Below are 22,859 nucleotides of genomic sequence, written 5' to 3' on the forward strand. Positions count from 1 at the left end.
ACCCCTGGTTTTACAGGCTTCCCCCCCTCCCCCAGCCAGCTGGCCGGCGGGGGAAGCTCCACGCCCACAGCCATTATGCACCTCCAGGAACGATTCCCATAGGGAATGATGGGGAATTGATCCGCGGGTGTCAGGGGCTCTGGGAAGGCTGTTTTTTGAGGTAGAGGTGCCAAATTTTCCGTATAGCATCTAGTGCCTCTCCCCAAAATACCTCCCAAGTTTCAAAAGGATTGGACCAGGGGGTCCTATTCTATGAGCCCCAAAAGAAGGTGCCCCTATCCTTCATTATTTCCTATGGAAGGAAGGCATTCTAAAAGGTGTGCTGTCTCTTTAAATGTGATGGCCAGAACTCCCTTGGAGTTCAATTATGCTTGTCACACCCTTGCTCTTGGCTCCGCCCCCAATGTCTCCTGGCTCCACCCCCAAAGTCCCCAGATATTTCTTGAATTGGACTTGGCAACCCTATGTGACTGGCGTAATATGCAAGGGAGTTCCTGCCGCAAAAAAAGCCCTGATACATCTTCACACCTGATTTTGTTCTCAGTGAGATGTCTTTTCTGCTTACCATACCTTGGAGACTCATGGGCAGTGTTCTCTCTTGGCTGAGTTAGTGTGAGCTAGCTCACAGTTTCGCTTCTGGATCAGACATCTTTGTCTTAGCTCAGGAAAGATGGCCCCAGAGCAAACTAATTTATGCAGAAGCCAAATCGCCCGCTCACAACTTTAATGCCAGTAGCTCACAAACTAGAATTTTTGCTCAGAAGACTCTACAGCTTAGAAGGAGCATTGCACATAACCCCTGCCCATCGTGGGGGTTTTTTTTAAGCAGCTGCAGTTTCATTATCCCTATGGCCCCACACAGCAGAAATATGTCCATTCGGTTGTTGCATGGTTGGACTCCCTTTGTGCCCCAACAGTCCTTCCCAAACTTTACCTTTCCGGCAGCCATCTTGTACTGCCCGGCAATCACCTGCCGCTGAGCATTCGACCTGTTGGCAATGATGTCGATCAGAGTCTTTTCATCCGTTCCTAAAACAAAATGTACCACGTCATTCAGAAGCGGCTGAACTCCCAATCCCCCAAGTAACATAGTCCAATGATGAGTCGGTACTTGGCTGTTACCCAGAATTTGGTACCTGCCTGCACCACGGGATGCTAGTTTTTGGTATTCTGACTAGCCAGAAGAAGACGACCATAGATTTAAACCCCACCCTTCTCTCTGAGGTAGTCTCAGAGCAGCTTACAATCTCCTTTATCTTCTTCCCTCACAACAGACACCCTGAGAGGTGGGTGGAGCTGAGAGAGCTCTCCCAGAAGCTGCCCTTTCAGGCAGCTATTTCATTCCCCGCTCCTCCTCTTGCATCTGCTGGAATGGCCTTGGGTCAGCCAAGAGCTAGGGCTGACCCAAGGCCATTCCAGCAGGTGCAAGTGGAGGAGTGGGGAATTAAACCCCGTTCTCCCAGATAAGAGTCCGCACACTTAACTACTACACCAAACTGGCTCTCAAGGGCTCTTGAGGGAAGACTGTCTGAAAATATATCCATTCACAAACTGCTTGAAAGGTTGTGAAAAACTCATACCAGTTGACCTGCCAACCAGCTTCACACATGTGAACCACAAAATCGTCCAAAATTCGTCACAAACTTCAGTTCGTGAGCCAGTTCGTGGCAATCTCTAACCCTTAACCAAAAAGTGGGAGTCAACTGATCTAAGTGTTTGGGGGAAGGGGGGGGGGAGAGAGGCGATAAAAACTTTCCCCCAAATCTTCTACAGTGCCATACTTGACCGTAATGTGGAAAACATCCTGTGGTGTTTCACATATGTACACCCCAATATTTTTCTGTAAATTTCAGGGAGGTATTTTGGATCATTTTAACCCCCAGGGCACCAAAATGGAAAGGGAAACTAGCACCTGGGCATTTGACATTTACCACATTATATTTTCTTATATTTCACCAGAAGACCTTAAGTAGAAGCCTGCTGGATCAAACCAGTGGTCCATCTTCCAGTCCACCATCCTGTTTCCCACAGTGGCAACCAATTATGCCAGAGGGCCAACAACATGCCACAGGGGCTGAGGCCTTCCCCTCAGGTTGCCTCCAGGCACCGGGATTCAAGAGATTCACTGCCTCTTTATGTGGAAGTTCTCTCCAGTCAAAAGAACATAAGAGGAGCCCTGTAAAGTTTGGATTAGACTGGTGGCCCATCTAGTATAGCACTTTGTCTCGCACAGTTTCCAGAAACAGGGCATAGAAAAGATATTTATATCCTGCCCTCCACTCCGAATCTCAGAGTGGCTCGCAATGTCCTTTATCTTCCTCCCCAACAACAGAAACCGTGTGAGGTGGGTGGGGCTGAGAGGACTGTTACAGCAGCTGCCCTTTCAAGGACAACTCCTGCGATAGCTATGGCTGACCCAAGGCCATTCCAGCAGATGCAACAGAAGGAGCGGGGAATCAAACCCGGTTCTCCCAGGTAAGACTACGTGCTCTTAACCACTGCAGCAAACTCACAATCGTCGCTATTTCTACTGGCAGTGAATCCCAGTTTAATTATTCATTGGGTTAAGTATTTCCTTTGGTCCGTTCCAAATCCCTTTCCAAGGACACCTATAAACTTTGTGCTAGATTTGGATGAAGTCTGTTCTGCTCTTTTACTACCTTAATATAGCAACTGGTGGTATATTCAATACAACCCCCCCAAAGGCTTTATTTTAAACATCGGTGGCTTATTTGGGATCTATTAGATACCATCTGGACCCCAGCCAGCTTGGTAAAGCACAAGTTTTGTTTGGCTAAGGGTTAAATGGCTTTTTGGAAAAAAAGGACAGACAAATCCATCGATCAGCATTAGCCCAGACAGTAAGATACAGCCTTCCTGCCCATGCCTCTAACAAATATGGTGCACAAGCAACAAGAAATGGCTATCTCTGTATTTTTAAATATGCGCACAGTGCTATTGATTTTTAAACAGTCACAATGGCGGCCCCAGAGCCAACTCACAGAGGTCTTTATTTAAAAAAGATAAATGACAAGAAAAAGGGAGAGGAAGAACCATGGGGGGGGGAGGAAGAGACACCTCAGCAAGAGGAATGTTCGTTCTAATTTCTTCCCCCCTACTGAGCAGAGCTTGCTGGGGGGGGCGGGGGGAGTAAAGTGTAGATTGGGATCCCCAACCCACGATCCATAGCCAGTTAGCAACCAGCCTTGAGTTATATAATTATTTCATTATATATTACAATGTAAGAAGACAACAATGACATTGGATTTATATCCTGCCCTCCACTCCAAATCTCAGAGTGGCCTACAATCTCCTATATCTTCTCCCCCCACAACAGGCACCCTGTGAGGTAGGTGGGGCTGAGAGAGCTCTCCCAGAAGCTGCCCTTTCAAGGACAACTCCTATGAGAGCTATGGCTGACCCAAGGCCACTCCCACAGCTGCAGGTGCAGGAGTGGGAAATCAAACCTAGTTCTCCCAGGTAAGAGTCCACACACTTAACCACTACACCAAACTAAAAGAAATAAAGTGCTCAATGGTATCATCCAAAAACTGTCGTGCTCCCCTCCCTCCCGTCCGTAGAAAAATTGTCTTCCACAAAACCGGTCCCTGGTGCCAAAAAGGTTGGGGACTGCTGGCGTAGAGGACTGGGGAAGGCAATGCCAAACCACCCTGTTAAAAGTCTGCCAAGGAAACATCGTGATGTGATGTCACCCCATGGGTTGGTAACGACCCGGTGCTTGCACGGGGGATTACCTTTACCTTTTTACTGAGCAGAGCAGTTCACGTCCTGAGCAGAATGCAATACTGCAATCATAAAATGGGCAACGGACAGCACAAGACCCTGTGTGGCTCCAGATGGCTGCTGAGCCCTGGAGGGGGGGCGGCTTCCTGTGTTAATGAGCGGCCACACACCCACACAGTTTAGAGGGAACACTGCAACGGCTCCAACTAAACAATCTAGCATGTTTGTAGGTACAGCCTCTGTAGGGGTTGTTTTGTAGAAAAACAGGCGATGGAGTTCATTAGCATATGCTCCCCCACCAGCCAAAAGCAAACCGACACAAGAAAGGAGAGCCCCGGGTGAGCGAGGCCTGCTTGGGCTGACTAGAGATCCAGCCAGCCCAAGCAGGCCTCGCTCACCTGGGGCTCTGCTTGGCCAGACACCCACCCAGTCAAAAGGCCAGCAAGCCGCTTACCACCCAAAATCACATAAGAAGTGGAGAAAGGGTGGTGCGGGCTTCTCCAGGAGTTAATGAGGGCTGCTGGGGGTGTGGCAAAGCCCCTGGTGGCTGGCTGGCTACCCACTCTCCTAATCCAGGGATTGTTATGCAGCTGCACTTCCTATTCAATGGACAAGGTAGGTGGGGAGGAGGAGGGGAACCCTCAGAAAGGTTCAGGAGCTGCACTCCTGTGAGCTACTGCTGAATTCAAGACCTGGGCCTCTGAAGCTAAGCACTGTCTGTTTTACAGATTAATTTTGTTCCAATTAATTCGCCTTCACCCTGCTTCCTTGCCTGCTACCCGAGGGTGCTTTCTCCTTCTCCCAAAATACTGAAACTAGAGAGCTGATAGGCAGTAGATTCAGGATAGACACAGTGAGTGGTTAATGTGGAATCTGTTGCCAGAGGATGTAGCGCAATGGCCGCAGGCATAGGCAGTTTTGAAAGGGCATTAGACAAATTCATGGAGGACAGGTCTATCTGGGGCTACTGGCCATGGTGACTAAAGGGGACCTCCACATGCAGAAGCAGTCAACCTCTGAATTCCAGAGCCAGGAGGCAACAGCGGAAGAAGGCCTTGGCCTCTATGCCGTGCTGTTGGCCCTCCAGAGGAACTGGTCGGCCACTGTGTGAGACAGGATGCTGGACTAGATGGACCACTGGTCTGATCCAGCAAGGCTCTTCTGATGTTTTTATGAGGAAAAGGCCTCAGCCTCTATGCCCTATTGTTGGCCCTCCAGAGGAACTGGCTGGCCACTGTGGGAGACAGGATGCTGGACTAGATGGACCACTGGTCTGATCCAGCAAGGCTCTTCTGATGTTCTCATGAAGGCCTTGGCCTCTATGCCCTGTTGTTGGCCCTCCAGAGGAACTGGTTGGCCACTGTGTGAGACAGGATACTAGACTAGATGGACCCCTGGTCTGATCCAGCAGGGCTCTTCTGATGTTCTCATCAAGGCCTTGGCCTCTATGCCCTGTTGTTGGCCCTCCAGAGGAACTGGTTGGCCACTGTGTGAGACAGGATACTAGACTAGATGGACCCCTGGTCTGATCCAGCAGGGCTCTTCTGATGTTCTCATCAAGGCCTTGGCCTCTATGCCCTGTTGTTGGCCCTCCAGAGGAACTGGCTGGCCACTGTGTGAGACAGGATACTAGACTAGATGGACCCCTGGTCTGATCCAGCAGGGCTCTTCTGATGTTCTCATCAAGGCCTTGGCCTCTATGCCCTGTTGTTGGCCCTCCAGAGGAACTGGTTGGCCACTGTGTGAGACAGGATACTAGACTAGATGGACCCCTGGTCTGATCCAGCAGGGCTCTTCTGATGTTCTCATCAAGGCCTTGGCCTCTATGCCCTGTTGTTGGCCCTCCAGAGGAACTGGCTGGCCACTGTGTGAGACAGGATACTAGACTAGATGGACCCCTGGTCTGATCCAGCAGGGCTCTTCTGATGTTCTCATGAAGGCCTTGGCCTCTATGCCCTGTTGTTGGCCCTCCAGAGGAACTGGCTGGCCACTGTGTGAGACAGGATGCTGGACTAGATGGGCCACTGGTCTGATCCAGCAGGGCTCTTCTTAGGTTCTTATGGTTGGCTCTCACTCAAGACAGACCCTCAATCTGACCCTGCAAGGTCATTAACATGAAACAAAGCCCCTCTTGTCCACCCACAAGGACTTTGGATCACACATGCGCTGGCAGTTCTGTGCTTCCCAGGCCCAATTCAGATCAGGATAACAATACACAGGGCCCAATTCAGATCAGGATAACAATACGCAGGGCCCAATTCAGATCAGGATAACAATACACAGGGCCCAATTCAGATCAGGATAACAATACGCAGGGCCCAATTCAGATCAGGATAACAATACACAGGGCCCAATTCAGATCAGGATAACAATACACAGGGCCCAATTCAGATCAGGATAACAATACACACAGTTTTCCCAACCTAAAATGGCCGCTATTTACTCCATTTCAAACGTACGTATTGCAGTTCCCAGGAAGCTCTTCAGTTAAAGAAAACAGTGGGAGGAGTGTCTCTGCCGCCCCTTACATCACTATCCTGCCCTGAATCAGGTCCCTGAGCACCAACTCCCAACTCATGCCTGAGTCTATGTCCTTGTGAATTGTGGAAACTTGCTCCTCCATTCATCGTGGATGGGAAGGGAGTGGTTCTAGGGGCTTCACACCATATCCAGCAGGCCAGGGCTTTTCTTGTAGAAAATGCCCAGCAGGAACTTATCTGAATATCAGGCCACACCCCCTGACACCGAGCCAGTCGGAACTGCGTTCCCGCGTGTTCCTGCTAAAAATAAATAAATAAAAGTCCTGAGGCAGACTGCTTTGACCCATTAAAGCCACAATGTTTGGTCCAACATGGAGAAGCAGGTCCAGAGTCTGATGCCAAACTCTTACGTTCGCACAGCAATCCAGTGAAGACATGTCATGTCAACGGCTCTGCTGGTCTTCCTCCTAGCCCAGGGGTGGCCAAACTTGCAGGAAGGAAGGAAGGAAGGAAGGAAGGAAGGAAGGAAGGAAGGAAGGAAGGAAGGAAGGAAGGAAGGAAGGAAGGAAGGAAGGAAGGAAGGAAGGAAGGAAGGAAGGAAGGAAGGAAGGAAGGAGAGAGGTGGAAAGAAAACAACTTTAACTTTAAATGCATTCTCCAAGCCGCCAGCTAGCTTGGAATGGAGAAGTGATTTAAAGAGACAAGCTGGCCAACAGGGCAATGGGGGCTTTGAGAGCCACACAATATGTGTGAAAGAGTCACATGTGGCTCCCAAGCCACAGTTTGGCCACCCCTGTCCTAGGCCTGTAGTTAAGAAGGGATCACAGCGCAAGCTTACCAATCCCTTTCATGGCTTTCTGAATGAGGGCAGCATCATTCGCCGGATCGAAACATGAAGCACAAGGGATCGTTCCTCGATTGCCAACCTAGAAGAAAAAAAAAAAGGAATCCAAATTTACACAGACACTCTTCGGATTTTAGACGGAATTCACACATGCAAATTAAAACAGGAGTGGTCATTTCCCAACCTCCGAGCACCTGCTTCACACTGCTAAAAGTCTCAGATTGTTCCTGGACTCTCCAGTAAAAAGGACAGGCAACAATCGGCCTTTTCTTAAATGGAACGAAAGGGTAAAACGGGAAAACTGAAGTCCTGAACAACCTCCGCAAAATGATGTTGTCTTGAAACAGCACTCCGGTTGCCATGAAAGGGAACTTACAGCGCAATCCAAAAGAGTGTTACTCCAGTCTAAATCCATTGAAAAGAATGGGCTAAGAGTAGAGTAACTCTTTAGGATTGTGCACTTAGCCACCTGGAGCCAATCGGAAAGATGGGGTATACATCTTTTAGAAACGTTTCAATATTTGCAGAAATAAATCATGATTATACAATTAAACTGCTGGTTTGCAAGGAGAACTGGAGAAGGTGCTGATCTCACTGCCAACCAATGTTCCTTCTAAGTAGAGTTAGTGTGAGCTAGCTCAGTTTTTTAGCCTCCTGCTCACACATTTTTGTCTTCGCTCAGGAAAAACAGCCCCAGAGCAAGCAAATTTCTGCAGGAGCTCACAACTTTAAAGCCAGCAGCTCACAAAATAGAATATTTGCTCACAAGACTCCACAGCTTAGAGGGGGGCATTGCTGCCAACTCTGCCATGATTTTTTTTAAACTTTCATGAAACTGCAAGCCCTATCTGTATTGGTACACGACTCTTTTTACTGACATATATGGAAATTAGTCAGTTTCTCCCAACCAGAACAATGAGGTCTAGAACCATAACCTACTCAAAAAGATGACAGCTGTCCATGTGAACCCGCCCCCCTCCCATACTGAATGCAACAATCTAAGCCAGGGGTCCCCAACCCTGGGGTCTGTGGGCTGGTCCCGGTCCATGGCTTGTTAGCAACCGGGCCGTTGAGTTGTATAATTATATTATATATTACAATGTAATAAGATGACATTGGATTTATATCCTGCCCTCCACTCCAAATCTCAGAGAGGCTCACAATCTCCTTTATCTTCCTTCCCCACAACAGATGTCCTGTGAGGTGGGTGAGCTCTCCCAGAAGCTGCCCTTTCAAGGCCATCCCAGCAGCTGCAAGTGGAAGAGTGGGGAATCAAACCCAATTCTCCCAGATAAGAGTCTGCACACGTAACCACCACACCAAAATAAAGTGCACAATTGTATCATCCCAAAACCATCCCCGCACCCCACCCCCCTGCCGATCCGTAGAAAAATTGTCTTCCACAAAACGGGTCCCTGGTGCCAAAAGGGTTGAGGACCACTGGCCACATCCCTTCAGTTATGGCTCGACAGGAATGTAAATTTGACCATACCTTGAAAAAGGAAACAAAAAATTACTGCCCCATTAAGTACTAGTTGCTTTTTGTTGATAACATCCAATCTGGCTAAAATGGGGCAGAGGGCAACTCACTTGGGTGTGTAGGAAGAAAAAAAAACCCACCGCCCAAGAGTTTATGATCTCAGTCTTTGAGGAATGTTGACTTAGTTCTTCTGTTTTAACAGAGAGACAAGAAAAGGGGAGGAATTGCTCAGGACCAGAATCCAGCCAGCAGGATAATGCTTTTGTTCCAAGCCTGGCCAAATCCAGACCGCTCTACGAGAACAACAAAATTGACACATGGACAGCACATTCCTAAAATTGTCCCCCAAATAACACGCACTGGCGGTACAACAGGGAGTGAAACGCTAGCTAAAGCGCTCATCAATGGCAACACTGCACAAAACCCCTCTCTTCATCCCCGAGAAATGCCATTTAAGCCAGGGAGACAATGGGTCAGGGAAATTCACTGGCACCAGTGGGGCATGGGTGTAAATCCACAGAAGAGCGTTGGTTGGCTTCAGTGCCAAGTGTGCCCTAACAAAAATGATCAGCCGGGGCTTTTTTTGGAGCAGGAGCTCCTTTGCATATTCGGCCACACCCCTGATGTAGCCAATCCTCCAAGAGCTTACAGCAGGCCCTGTAAGAAGAGCCCTGTAAAGCTCTTGGAGGACTGGCTACATCAGGGGGTTGTAGCCCAATATACAAAAGAGTTCCTGTTACCAAAAAAGCACTGTGATCAGCTGAGAGTCTTCCTTCCCCTTCTGAAGGTGGAAGCTGTTATCAGCCTCTCTGGTTCCCCAAGCATTAAGAAGTTCATGGCAACTTTACAGCATTAGCTTCCTTGTAGCTGCACCATGAAATGTATTTTAATTGTTATTTTATTGTTTTAAATTGTAACCTTAAATTGTTTTTTAAATTGACTGTCAGCTGAGTCGACAGACAGCTCCCTGCACCCTGTTACTATCTCTTTTCATATCAACAGTTCACATTTAGGATTGTCAACTTCCAGGCAGGGACTAGAGACTTAGGCTCCACCACCAAACCTCCAGAAATTTCCACACCTGGGGTTGGCAACCCGGAAACAGCTGGGGAAGAAGCAGGCATTGTCAATCAGGCAAATGGGAGGGCAAGTGTTAACCCCTCCTCCCCAGCACGAGGACCCTGATCCATGCTGCCCCCCCCAGCTCCATTTTGCTGCTCAATTTCACATTGACCTCAGATCAACTAATCCCAAATGAATAGCATGCACCAAAACTCAAGGTGAAAATCCCTTCTTTGCCTAATCAAAAACGCCAGCCAAAGCAACCCTGCATTCTAATTTCAAAAAGGAAGGCTTTCCCTGCTTAACTGTTATTGCATGGTAGAAGACAGAAATCTGGACCCCGCTGGCCAATCATAGAATTGGAAGGGACCTCCAGGGTCATCTAGTCCAATCCCCAGCACGATGCAGGAAATTCACAAATCCCTCCCCCTAAGTTCACAGGATCAGCATTGCTGTCAGATGGCCATCTAGCCTCTGTTTAAAAACCTCCAAGGCAGGAGAGCCCACCACCTCCTGAAGAAGCCTGTCTGCTAACCCTTCCCCACCTCGTTCCATGCAGTCTTGTAAGGATCCCACTATTAGCCCTGTCTGGCCAGCCACCTTATCATTTTGTACAAATTGCAACACACAGCTTTGCCTCTCCCTTCCAAAAGAGCATTTTCTTTTACTGCCTACAAAACAGTCACCACTGCGTCATCTCTCACTCCAGAGACAGTTTCTAAACTGTTTATTTACTGTCTTCTGCCACACCAATATTGACCCAGCAAGAAGTAGGATGTGGGAGGCCACTGATTCAAAACGAGGAGCAAAGCACCCGGAACCGGGCCTTCTCTATAGCTCCGAGCCTATGGAATCAACTTCCAGAGGAAATGCGGGCCCTGCGGGACCTTGAACAGTTCCGCAGGGCGTGCAAGACCATCCTCTTCCGATCGGCTTTCGGTGAAGAAGGAAACTGTTAAGAAAAACCGCCATCATAAAAGCAAACATAGCATTAGCACTTTGACTAATTTAATTTTAAAAACTTAATCAGAATTTTAATTAAACTGTTTAAATGTAATTTTATTCATCTTTGTATAATTAAGGTTTGAATTATTCTGTTAGCCGCCCTGAGCCTGCTCCGGCGGGGAGGGCGGGATACAAATAAAATTTTGTTGTTGTTGTTGAAGTCCCGCCCATGGGAGAAATCTATCTTTCAAACTGGTGGCAGTTAACAGCGTTGGCCAAGTCCCTTCTGGCAACTTCCGGGCAACCAGCAGTGGCTGGGGGGACTTACTGGCAGTGAGGAGAGGCCTAGGCCGGGGACACAGCCACGTCACTTGCGTAGTGCAGTGACTAAAGAGTGTCAGAGTAGAATCTAGAGAACCTCCACAGAAAGCCTGCCAGGTTACCTTGGGCCACTCACAGTTGCCTCAGAGCTCTCTCAGCTCTACCTGCCTCACAAGATGGTTGCGGGGACAGGAAAGGAAAGGAGATTGTAAGTCACTTTGACACACACAAGGCCTGCTGGGTGACCTTGGGCCAGTCACAGTTCTCCCAGAGCTCTCTCAGCCCCACCTGCCTCATGAGGTGCCTGTTGTGGGGACAGGAAGGGAAAAGAGACTGTAAGCTGCTTTGAGACACATGAGGCCTGCTGGGTGACCTGGGGACAGTCCCAGTTGCCTCAGAGCTCTCTCACCCCCACCTGCCTCACAAGGTGCCTCTTGTGGGGACAGGAACAGAAAGGAAATTGTAAGCTGCTTTGAGACACATGAGGCCTGCTGGGCAACACTGGGTGAGTCACAGTTCCCTCAGAACTCTCTCAGCCTCCACCTGCCTCACAAGGTGCCTGATGTGGGGAGGCGGGGAAAGGAAGGAGACTGTAGAGAAAAGCAGGGTATTAAAACCAATTCCTCATCTGATGAAAGGACTCTGGACTCTTGAAAGCTTATCCCTCCAAAATCTTGTTGGGTCTCTGAGGTGCTACTGGACTTGAATCTAGAACCATGGCTGTACTCACCCCAGTGCTTTGACCCTTCATTACCTTCCTGGGCCCTGTTGCTCTTTGAATGTTTATGGCCTAAACGGGCAACTGAAATGCAGGAATTATCTGTGAGGAAGCTCAAAACATGACTGGTTTCCTTGCCAGTAAATTCTTGGGGGTGTAGGTGCTCCCCTCAGCTACCTAACTGGGCTGATATTTATGTACAAAAGATCTGCTCGCAATTCACACACACACCCCCCCCGCGCGCGCCAAATTCAACCCCCAGCCTGCAATCCAGCTCTGCCATTATGGCAGCCAGCAAAACAATCTTGTCAGAACTCAGAAGCTAAGCAGGGTCAGCCCCGGTTAATACTTGAATGGACGACCACCAAGTCCACAACTACTATACTGAGGTGGCCAAACTTGCTTTAATGGAAGAGCCACATAGGATAAACATCAGGAGTTTGAGAGTCACAAGACATGACCATCAGGTGTTTGAGGGAAGGGGAAAGGGGAGAGGGGAAAGAAAGCAACTTTATATGCCTTCAAGCTGGCCAACAGGGCAGAGGGGGCTTCAATAATAAGAAGATAGAAGATATTGGATTTATATCCCGCCCTCCACTCCGAAGAGTCTCAGAGTGGCTCACAATCTCCCTTACCTTCCTCCCCCACAACAGACACCCTGTGAGGTAGATGAAGATATTGGATTTATATCCCGCCCTCCACTCCGAAGAGTCTCAGAGCGGCTCACGATCTCCTTTACCTTCCTCCCCCACAACAGACACCCTATGAGGGGGGTGGGGCTGAGAGAGCTCTGACAGAAGCAGCCCTTTCAAGGACAACCTCTGCCAGAGCTATGGCTGACTCAAGGCCATTCCAGCAGGTACAAGTGGAGGAGTGGGGAATCAAACCCGGTTCTCCCAGATAAGAGAGCTATGGCTGACCCAAGGCCATGCCAGCAGGTGCAAGTGGAGGAGTGGGGAATCAAACCTGGTTCTCCCTGATAAGAGTCCACACACTTAACCACTACACCAAACTGGCTCTGAAAGCCAAGCCACAGTTTGGCCACCCCTGTGCTACACAGAACAATGGCAAACCACCTCTGTTCCTCTCTTGCTCAAAACCCCTACGGCGGCACTGTCAGCCGCAACTCAGCAGTGCTTTCACCCACCACCACACGAGCCAAGCTGCACAAGTAAAACTTATTGTGGCCTTTTTGTTTTACTCACCCAAGCTGATGTGGCCATGATTTATCTTCTGTTAGGAGGATGCTGAAGAAAAAAAACAGATATTAATATGATATTAATACACTGTACATGTGCAATTTTGAGAACATGAGTTCCAGCAACTGGTGCAACTGTTGAAGGAATGTATTGGACAATTCTAGGAACGTCATGCAATATTTCCAAGTCTCCCTGGCCATAACCATTCCCTGCTCTTCCCAAGCTCCATGCCTGGATAGGGGAGAGGGGGGAAGAATGAAGATTTGCCAGTCTGCTAAAATACCCTCCAGTCACGGAATTTGGAAAGCACGTGGCCAGAAAACCAGATGGACTAGCGTAACTGGTGCCCTTATACTTGACTTCAATGTGGTGCTGGTGAGGCAAAAAACCTCAGCCATGGCATTTTATTATTTACTTACTTGATTTATAATCCCTTCCCCCCCCCCCGCATGGGGACCCAAGAAGGATTCTCCATTGTCCCCCTCTCTTCTATTTAATCCTCACAACACCCTTGCAAAGTCGGTTAAGCTGAGATATGTGACTGGTCCAAGGTCACCCAGAGAGTTCCCATGGCAGAGTGGTGATTTAAACCTAGATCCCCCAGATCCTAGTCTGACACTCTTAACCACTACCCACCCTCTCCACGCTCGCAAGGTGTCATATGGAAACTGGGCTGCCTCCCCACATCCCCATGCTACCCAAAAGCCCCATAGTGCCGAGTCCTCAGAAGTGTGCACTTTTGATTTGTCAGCACCGCACTGAAACTGAGCAGCAAAGGAACAGAGAGCTTCCCTTTTGGAGCCGACACCTCCCACCCAAGAGTCTCTTCACCCCGGGTCAGGAGCACTTTGGCTGAACACTGCCAGAGAGAAAATACCCAAGACCAGAAAGGAATCCTGGCTCACATCTCCAGGAAGAATTTTCTCTCCCCCCCCTCCCTCTCACACACCCTCAGAGTAGAAGTGAACACAGCTAACTTCAGTGATTTTGTCGGTGAGAAAACTCTCCCCACCCACCCCGAAGCAATGGAAACAGGGAAGTTACAAGTACATTAATAGCAGGGAAAGACTTCCTTGGATTTTTTTTCCATCCTACTTAGAAGAAAAAGCTACAAGCACATGGGGTAGCTTTTTTGAGGGGGTACACTTTTATGCCCTGTTTTTCTCTGCCCGAAGGAGTTTCGAAGTGGCTTCAATCACCTTCCTCTCCCCACAAGAGGCATCTTGTGAGGTAGATGTGTCTGAGAGTTCTGAGAGAACTGACTAGCCCAAGATCACCCAGCTGGGTGCATGGGGAGTGGGGAATCAGACCTGGCTCTCCAGCTTAGAGTCCACCACTCTTAATCACTCTACCACACTGGCTCACAGAGAGGCTCCTTGGCTTCTTGGTCAGGCATAGAGGACAGCGTCCAGATTAGAAGGGATGGCCATTTGTCGGATTCATGTACAGAATCAAAACCTGTGCCATTTGCAAAGCCAATGGCCAAGAGATACAATCCGGAGCCAAATTCCAGGTCTGACTATTGCAGGCCAGAAAATCAGTCAGAGTAAAATACGTCTGTTTGCCCCTATAACTGATGGTGCTAGAAGGATACCACCCACCCAGAGAAGGGTGTTCCAAAGAAGAAGGTGATATTAGATTTATATCCCGCCCTATACTCTGAATCTCAGAGTGGTCACAATCGCCCTTACCTCCCCCACCCCACAACAGACACCCTGTGAGGTGGGTGGGGCTGAGAGGGCTCTCACAGCAGCTGCCCTTTCATGGACAACTCTTGCGAGAGCTATGGCTGACCCAAGGCCATCCCACATGTGGCTCCCAAGCTGCAGTTTGGCCACTCCTGGTCTTAAAGGTGCCACTGGACTCAAACGTTGTTTTATAAAAACATAAAAAGAGCCCTGCTGGATCAGAGCAGTGAGGGTCCATCTAGTCCAGCATCCTGTCTCACACAGCCGCCAGCCAGTTCCTCTGGAGGGCCAACAACAGGGCACCGAGGCTGAGGCCTTCCCCTGATGTTGCCTCCTGGCTCTGGGATTCAGAAGTCTTACTGCTTCTAAATTCAAGCGGCTCCCCACAGTTAGAATGGCTAGTAGCCACTGACTGACTTATCCCCTTCTCCCTGAATTCTAATCTAAACCTATTTGTAAGCAGTTTATTCCTGCAGCCATCACTACATCCTCTGGCAGCAAATCCCACATTTAATCACTTTGTGTATAAAGAAGTATTTCTTTTTGTCTGTCCTGAACCTACTGTCCATCAACTTCATCGGATCCCCCCAGTCCTAGCCATTTTGGGAGAGGGAGAGGAATTTTCCCTTGGTCAGCTCTCTCCCCACCCCATGCATGGTTTTATAAAACTATCATGTCGCCCCTCCGTCTTTTCTAAACAGAAAAGCCCCTGAGACTCTTCAGCCCTTTCCTCATAGCGTGCTCCAACCCCCTCATCAATTTTGTTGCCCTCTTCTGTGGTTAGGCCTATCTCCGGGTGGGGGCCGGGGATCCCCCCGTTTGGAGGCCCTCCCTGCACTTCAGGGTCATCAGAAGGCGGGGGGGGGAATGTTTCCTGGGCACTCCATTATTCCCTATGGAGACCAATTCCCATGGGGTATAATGGAGAATTGATCCACAGGAATCGGGGGGGGGCTTTTTTTTTTTTAGATAGAGGCCCCAAATTTACAGCCTCTCCTCAAAAATCTAGTGCCTCTCCTCGAAACACCCTCCAGCTTTCAAAACGATTGCGCCAGGTGGTCCAATTCCAGAAGCCCCCAAAGAAGGTGCCCCCATCCTTCATTATTTCCAATGGAAGGAAGGTATTTAAAAGGTGCGCAGTCCCTTTAAATGTGATGGCCAGCACTCCCTTTGGAGTTCAAATACTCTTGTCGCAACCTTGCTCCTAGCTCCACCCCCAAAGTCTCCTGGCTCCACCTCCAAAGTCCTCAGCTATTTCTTGACTTGGACTTGACAACCCTATCTGCGGTGCGCAACAGGTCTGTGGCTCGCTGGAAACTTTCTCTATAACGCCCCCCCCCCCCAATAGTGATCGATTCCTGCCTTCTCTGACCGCCCCCCACCCCCGCTCCGCCGGCCAGCGCCCGTTCCAGCTCCGGAACGAGCCGATGAGGCTTCGCCAACCCCGGCTTGCGCACGGCTGCCGCGGCCAAAGCAAAGCCGCGTGGCTCAGTAGCCTGCGGAGAAGAGCAGCCCGGCGGGGTGGGGGCCAAGGGGGAGAAGCCCCTGCACCGACTTACCCGCCAGCAGCAGCCCAGGCGCGCCTCCAGCAGCCGCGGCGTTGCCCAGCCAGCCCTGGAGCGGCAGGGGGAGAAGCAGAAATCGCGCCTCGCCCTTTGGTGGCTCCACCTGCCCAGCCGCGGAGGAGGAGCGCCCGGGTCCCACTCCAGCCCCTCCGGGCGGGAAGGCCCGGCTGCCGCCGCCGAGCCCTCTCTCCAGCTCCAGGCCCTGCTCGGGTAGGGTTGCCAATCCCCTGGTGGGGGCAGGGGATCCCCCGGTTTGGAGGCCCTCCTCCCGCTTCAGGGTAATCAGAAAGTGGAGGGAGGGAAAATGTCTGCTGTGGGCGCTTGGAGACCAATTCCCATAGGATATAATAGAGAATTGGTCCTCTGGGCAGGACCTGTTTTTGAGGTAGGGGCACCAAATTTTCAGCATAGCAACCCGTGCCTCTCCCCAAAATATTGCCCAAGTATAAAAAAGATTGGACCAGGGGGTCCAGTTCTGTGAGCCCCAAAAGAAGGTGCCCTATCCATTATTTCCAGTGGAGGAAAGGCATGTAAAAGGTGTGCGGTCCCTTTATATGTGATGGCCAGAACTCCCTTTGGAGTTCAATTATGCTTTCCACAGCCTGGCTCCACCCCCCAAAGTCTCCTGGTTCCACCCCCAAAGTCCTCAGATATTTCTTGAATTGGGACTTGGCAACCCTATGCCCTGGCCGCCCCTCCTTAAACGGGGCTCGGCCTCCCCACAACAAAAGGGGCGTTCCCTCTCTGCGCCTGGCCGGAGCTTTGCGCCTTGCAATTGCGCCTCCGCACCACTTCCAAAAGGGGGCAGAGGGAAACCCGCGGGAAGCCTGGGGGTCGCTGAGCGTGTGCAGAGTGCGCCAGTCTGGGTTCTGGGGTTGCCAACCAGCCTGGAGGAAAATGCCCCCCCCCCGCTCCTTTAACAGAAACGGGCCGCCAAAGCTTTCCAATGGCACAGAGCTAACCAGCATCTCCTAGTAAATCAGGCCCCGTTGAGGCTCTATTACAGTAGGAGTGGCCAAACTGTGGCTCAGGAGCTTCATGTGGCTCTTCCACACATATTGTGTGGCTCTCAAAGCCCCCGCTGCCCTGTTGGCAAGCTTGGAGAATGCATTTAAAGTTGCTTTCTTTCCACCTCTCCTTCCCTCCCCCATCTATTTGCCTCTCTTCCTTCCCTTAGGGCTCTCAAACATATGATGTTTATTCTATGTGGCTCAAGTGTGGCCACCCCTGGATTACAGGGACCTGGGGGTGGAGAGGGCAGGCAGGCAGCCCTCTTTCTTGCCCTCGCCCTGTCTTGCAAGAGGAGGCCCCCTGGGGCTGGCAAACTGCCACAATTCCTTCCACGGCTCTGGCTGCAGATCTGGGCAAGGCTCAGGCAGGACTCCTTTGGAGAGAAGGGCGGGGCCTTCTGAAGCGGCAACAGGTGAAAGTTGGCTGGGGCTGCAGCCTACGACTGAGAAAAGGAAGTTAATCTTCCACTCCTTTCCCCCACCCCTTGCTTCGGCAGTCTTGCATGCGCTGGCCGCCTTTGCAGATACACACTACTGGTGAAGGAGGTTGCCGCCTGTGGGTCAGGAAATTCCTGGAAGAGGAGGGAGGGTGGGTGTCCAGGAAAGGAGGATTTGGGGAGGGAAGGTATCGTGGTGCTTCAGAGTCCATCTTCCAGAGCAGCTGGTTTCTCCACGAGAACTGGTCTCTATCCTCTAGAGTAGACATCAGTTCAGATTGGAAGCGAGGCTTGGCCTAAAGCAAAGTTTGAGTCTAGTGGAACCTTTGAGACTAACAAAGCTTAATTTTAAGCATAATAATTATTATTGTTAATTTATATTCCACCCATCCCCCCAAGGGGGCTCAGAGCAAAGCGCATTGTAAAGCTTAAAGGCTCACATGTTGCCCATTTGGCAAAAGCTTCATTTTTAAAAAAGGGGTTTTTAAAAAATGCAAAAACCACCCCTGATGGAAAGAAAAACAGCTATTAAAATCATAAAACAAAGAATGGCAAGAGGAGTATACCCACATCCCTGAAAATACCGGCAGCAAGTCAATTCTGGTCCAAACGCTCCTCTGCACCGACCTGGTCTGAACTGAAGTTTCTTCTCTCTTTGGACTTCTTATTTCCCCCCAGCCGGAGAACCTTCCTCATTTATAGTGAAACGATTAAGCCCAGCTGGGATTCATTCCTAAGGCAAAACATCTCCCCCCTTCCAACACCAGGTGCTGTTACTTAACAGGAGGAACCCAACATCATCAACACATTAACACCTTCCTGCCTGCTGCTGTCATCTAAGCAGAAAGAGAAACTAGATCACCACTCCCTCCTCCAATTAACAAAGAGCCTCCGTTGCCGCCGCAATATTCTACTATATTCCACAATATTCCAGCATGCAGACTTTTCAGATCCCAGTTGTGATTCTGGGAGATCACCAGCCACCACCTGGAGGTTGGCAACTCAAGTCCATGTTGCAGCCCTGTAGCTAGGAGTCACGTCAGGCGGGAGTTGCAGGGGGCCACTGGGGAGGGGCTCATGAGAGATGAGTGCAGAAAGCTGGAAAGGCTGAGGGCCATCCGTCTCCCACCAGTTTGGTGTAGTGGTTAAGTGTGCGGACTCTTATCTGGGAGACCCGGGTTTGATTCCCCACTCCTCCACTTACAGCTGCTGGAATGGCCTTGGGTTGGCCATAGCTCTGGCAGAGCTTGAAAGGGCAGCTGCTGTGAGAGCCCTCTCAGCCCCACCCACCTCACAGGGTGTCTGTTGTGGGGGAGGAAGGTAAAGGAGATTGCAAACCACTCTGAGACTCTGTGTTTTGGAGTGGAAGGCGGGATATAAATCCAGTATCATCATCTTCTGGATTAACAGGGGCAGTTACTTTCCTGGTAGTTACTTGCAGGATTTGGGTTTGGCTCCTGTAGTTACTTGCAGGATTTGGGTTCTGGCTCCTGTAGTTACCTGCAGGATTTGGGTTTGCCTCCTGTTGTTACTTGCAGGATTTGGGTTCTGGCTCCTGTAGTTACTTGCAGGATTTGGGTTTGGCTCTTGTAGTTACTTGCAGGATTTGGGTTTGGCTCCAGGTTCCTGAACCCTAGACTCCACTTTACCAGCTGAATCACATAATTCCTGACAAAGCAGATTCTACTCCAGGAAGATTTATGCTTCAGTGGAACTGTTAAGAAAAGCCATGTTGGATCAGGCCAATGGCCCATCCAGTCCAACACTCTGTGTCACACAGTGGCAAAAAATTTTATATATTCACACACACTGTGGCTAATAGCCACTGATGGACCTCTGCTCCATATTTTTATCTAAACCCCTCTTGAAGGTGGCTATGCTTGTGGCCGCCACCACCTCCTGTGGCAGTGAATTCCACATGTTAATCACCCTTTGGGTGAAGATGCCAGGAGAGCAGGTATCTGGAGAGGTAGAAATCGAAATGTTGGTTGAGTGGTAGAACATCAGCTTGGCATGCAGTGGGCCCCAGATTCAATCCCCAGGACCTCCAGTTTAAAACAAGGATCCGGTGATTTGAAAGACCCCTTCCTAAGAACCTAGAGAGCTGCTGTCAACCTGAGTAGACAATACTGACCTTGATAGGCCAATGGTGTGATTCAGGATAAGGCAGCTTCATGTGAATCCTTCCTTGGAGGTTTTTAAACAGAGGCTGGATGGCCATCTGACAGCAGCGAAGATCCTGTGAATCTAGGGGGAGGTGTTTGTGAGTTTCCTGCATTGTGCAGGGGGTTGGACTAGATGACCCTGGAGGTCCTTTCCAACTCTATGATTCTATGAATGAGATGCCTAAAAATATGATACATTCAGGGGGGTGGATGGTAGAGATGCCAGCCTCCAAGTGGGACTTGGGAATCCCCCAGAATTGCAGCTCATCCCCAGACTACAGAGATCAGTTCCTTGGGAGAAAATGGATGCTTGGGAGGGTGGACTCTAAAGCATCGTACCCCACTGAGGTCTCTGTCCTCCCGGGCTTCACTCCTCAATCTACAGGAGTTTCCCCAGCCCCCACCAGTGGCAAGGGTGGTCCCTAGTCAGGCAACGCTAGCGAATGAACTTTTCCTTGGAGGTTTTTAAACAGTTTGGTGTGGTGGTTTAGTGTGCAGACTCTTATCTGGGAGAACTGGGTTTGATTCCCCACTCCTCCACTTGCAGCTGTGGGAATGGCCTTGGGTCAGCCATAGCTATTGCAAGAGTTGTCCTTGAAAGGGCAGCCCCACCCACCTCACAGGGTGTCTGTTGTGTTGTGTGTGTGTGTGTGGGGGGAAGGTAAAGGAAATTGTAGCCGCTCTGAGATTCAGAGTATAGGGCGGGATATAAATCTGCAGACGTCATCTTTTTTGGGGAGAGGTGGCATATAAAACTAGGGTTGACAGGTCCAATTCAAGAAATATCTGGGGACTTTGGGGGTGGGGCCAGGAGCAAGGTTGTGACAAGCATAATTGAACTCCAAAGGGACATTTAAGGGACCGCACACCTTTTAAATGCCTTCCCTCCATTGGAAATAATGAAGGATAGGGGCACCTTCTTTTGGGGCTCATAGAATTCGACCCCCTGGCCCAATCTTTTTGAAACTTGGAGGGTATTTTGGGGGGAGGCACTGGATGCTATGCTACAAATGTGGTGCCTCTACTTCGAAAAACAGCATCCCCCAGAGTCCCAGATACCTGCAGAACAATTCTCCATTATACCCTATGGAAATTGGCCTCCATAGGGAATAATGGAGTGCCTAGAAGAAAAAGACGACAAAGACTGCAGATTTATACCTCACCCTTCTCTCTGAATCAGAGACTCAGAGCGGCTTACAATCACCTATATCTTCTCCCCCACAACAGACACCCTGTGAGGTGGGTGGGGCTGAGAGGACTCTCACAGCAGCTGCCCTTTCAAGGACAACTCCTGCCATTCCAGCAGCTGCAAGTGGAGGAGTGGGGAATCAAACCTGGTTATCCCAGATAGGAGTCCGCGCACTTAACCACTACACCAAAGTGGCTTTCAAACTAGCAGACATTCCCCTCCCCCCCCCTCGCTTTTTGATGACCCTGAAGTGGGGGGAGGGCCTCCAAACCGGAGGAATTCCTGGGGATTGGAAACCCTATATGAAACTTCTAGATTCCTTTTTCTTTGGGCTGCCACAAATGAACAAGGGTGACCCATTGGCATCCAGGCAGCCAGCTTTTGATGATGCTCTCTGGAGTAATGTGGCCCTGGTCCCCTACATAAGAGAAACCATGCTGGATCAAGCCAATGGCCCATCCAGTCCAACACTCTGTGTCACACAGCGGCCAAAAAACCGCCCCAGGTGCCATCAGGAGGTCCATCAGTGGGGCCAGGACACTAGAAGCCCTACCACTGTGCCCCCCAAGCACCAAGAGTACAGAGCATCAGAGCCCCAGACAGAGAGTTCCAATAATACACTGTGGCTAATAGCCACTGATGGACCTCTGCTCCATATGTTTATCCAATCCTCTCTTGAAGCTGGCTATGCTTGTAGCCGCCACCACCTCCTGTGGCAGTGAATCCCACATGTTAATCACCCTTTAGGTGACGAAGGACTTCCTTTTATCTGTTCTAACCCGACTGCTCAGCAATTTAATTGAGTGCCCACAATTTCTCATATTGTGAGAAAGGGAGAAAAGGACTTCTTTCTCTATCCCATGCATAAAATTGTGAACCTCTATCATGTCACCCCTCCGTTGACGTTTCTCCAAGCCAAAGAGTCCAAAGCATTTCAAAAGCCAGCTTTTGATGATGCTCGCTGGAGTAATGTGACCCTGGTCCCTTACATAAGAGAAACCATGTTAGATCAGGCCAATGGCCCATCCAGTCCAACACGCTGTGTCACATAAGAACATAAGAGAAGCCATGTTGGATCAGGCCAATGGCCCATCCAGTCCAACACGCTGTGTCACACAGTGGCCAATATATATATATGTGTGTGTGTGTGTATATACACACACACACACACACATATATATATATACTGTGGCTAATAGCCACTGATGGACCTCTGCTCCATATTTTTATCCGATCCCCTCTTAAAGCTGGCTATGCAGTGAATTCCACATGTTAATCACCCTTTGGGTGAAGAAGTACCTCCTTTTACCCATTCTAACCCGACTGCTCAGCAATTTCATTGAATGCCCACGAGTTCTTGTATTGTGAGAAAGGGAGAAAAGTACTTCTTTCTCTGCTTTCTCCATCCCATGCATAATCTTGTACATAGTACTCCAAAGGAGTTTGCACCATCGATTTATACAGGGGCATTATGATACTGGCTGATTTATTTCCAATTCCCTTCCTAATAATTCCCAGCATAGCATTGGGCTTTTTAAAATCGCAATCGCACACTGTCTCGACATTCTCAGTGAGTTATCTACCACGACCCCAAGATCTCTCTCTTGGTCAGTCTCTGCCAGTTCACACCCCATCAACTTGTATTTATAGTTAGGATTTGTAGTTATCCTTAGAATATGGCAGTTCTTCTGCGCGACATCAGGAAGCTCTGAAACATCTCAGCACATCACCTGTCTTGAAGATTCACATAAGTGCAGAGAAGGCCTGACAAGCTCTTATCTTTCCCATTTAAGCGTTCTGCTGCTTTAAAGTGGCAGGGTAGAAAGAGCAGCTTGCTCTGCAGCTTTTTGGGGCTTCTGCAAGAACTCTCTCTCTGTTTCTGGTTGCTGCTAGGGCACCTTTGCGTCCACCCCAAAATGCCCCAAAGGACAGGTTCCAGTGGGACATGATGTGGGCTGTACATCCACATATTCCACAGAGCATCACTGCAAGCTGCTCTTTAGACACAAGTA

The 22,859-nt window shown here is 49.7% G+C and overlaps 1 protein-coding gene across 3 annotated transcripts in view; it reads right to left on the minus strand.

Annotated features, from left to right (window-relative positions):
• The window catches only part of ANXA3 (annexin A3), a 36,189-nt gene extending 17,941 nt beyond the window's left edge, over positions 1-18,248 (minus strand). Inside the window, exons 1-4 of one of the 3 annotated variants that reach the window (XM_060247148.1) lie at positions 18,121-18,248; positions 12,800-12,841; positions 7,063-7,150; positions 935-1,029 (exon numbers count right to left, since the gene is read on the minus strand). In XM_060247148.1, the coding sequence (XP_060103131.1) occupies positions 935-1,029; positions 7,063-7,150; positions 12,800-12,817 (201 nt within the window). In that variant the 5' untranslated portion in view covers positions 12,818-12,841; positions 18,121-18,248. Of the gene's footprint in view, positions 1-934; positions 1,030-7,062; positions 7,151-12,799; positions 12,842-18,063 lie in introns of all 3 variants that reach the window. The other 2 variants (XM_060247147.1, XM_060247146.1) reach the window with 2 other exon arrangements.
• Positions 18,249-22,859: the final 4,611 nt, after the last annotated feature.

Source organism: Heteronotia binoei, chromosome 9 (assembly GCF_032191835.1).
Source record: "Heteronotia binoei isolate CCM8104 ecotype False Entrance Well chromosome 9, APGP_CSIRO_Hbin_v1, whole genome shotgun sequence".
Lineage (NCBI taxonomy): Eukaryota > Metazoa > Chordata > Lepidosauria > Squamata > Gekkonidae > Heteronotia > Heteronotia binoei.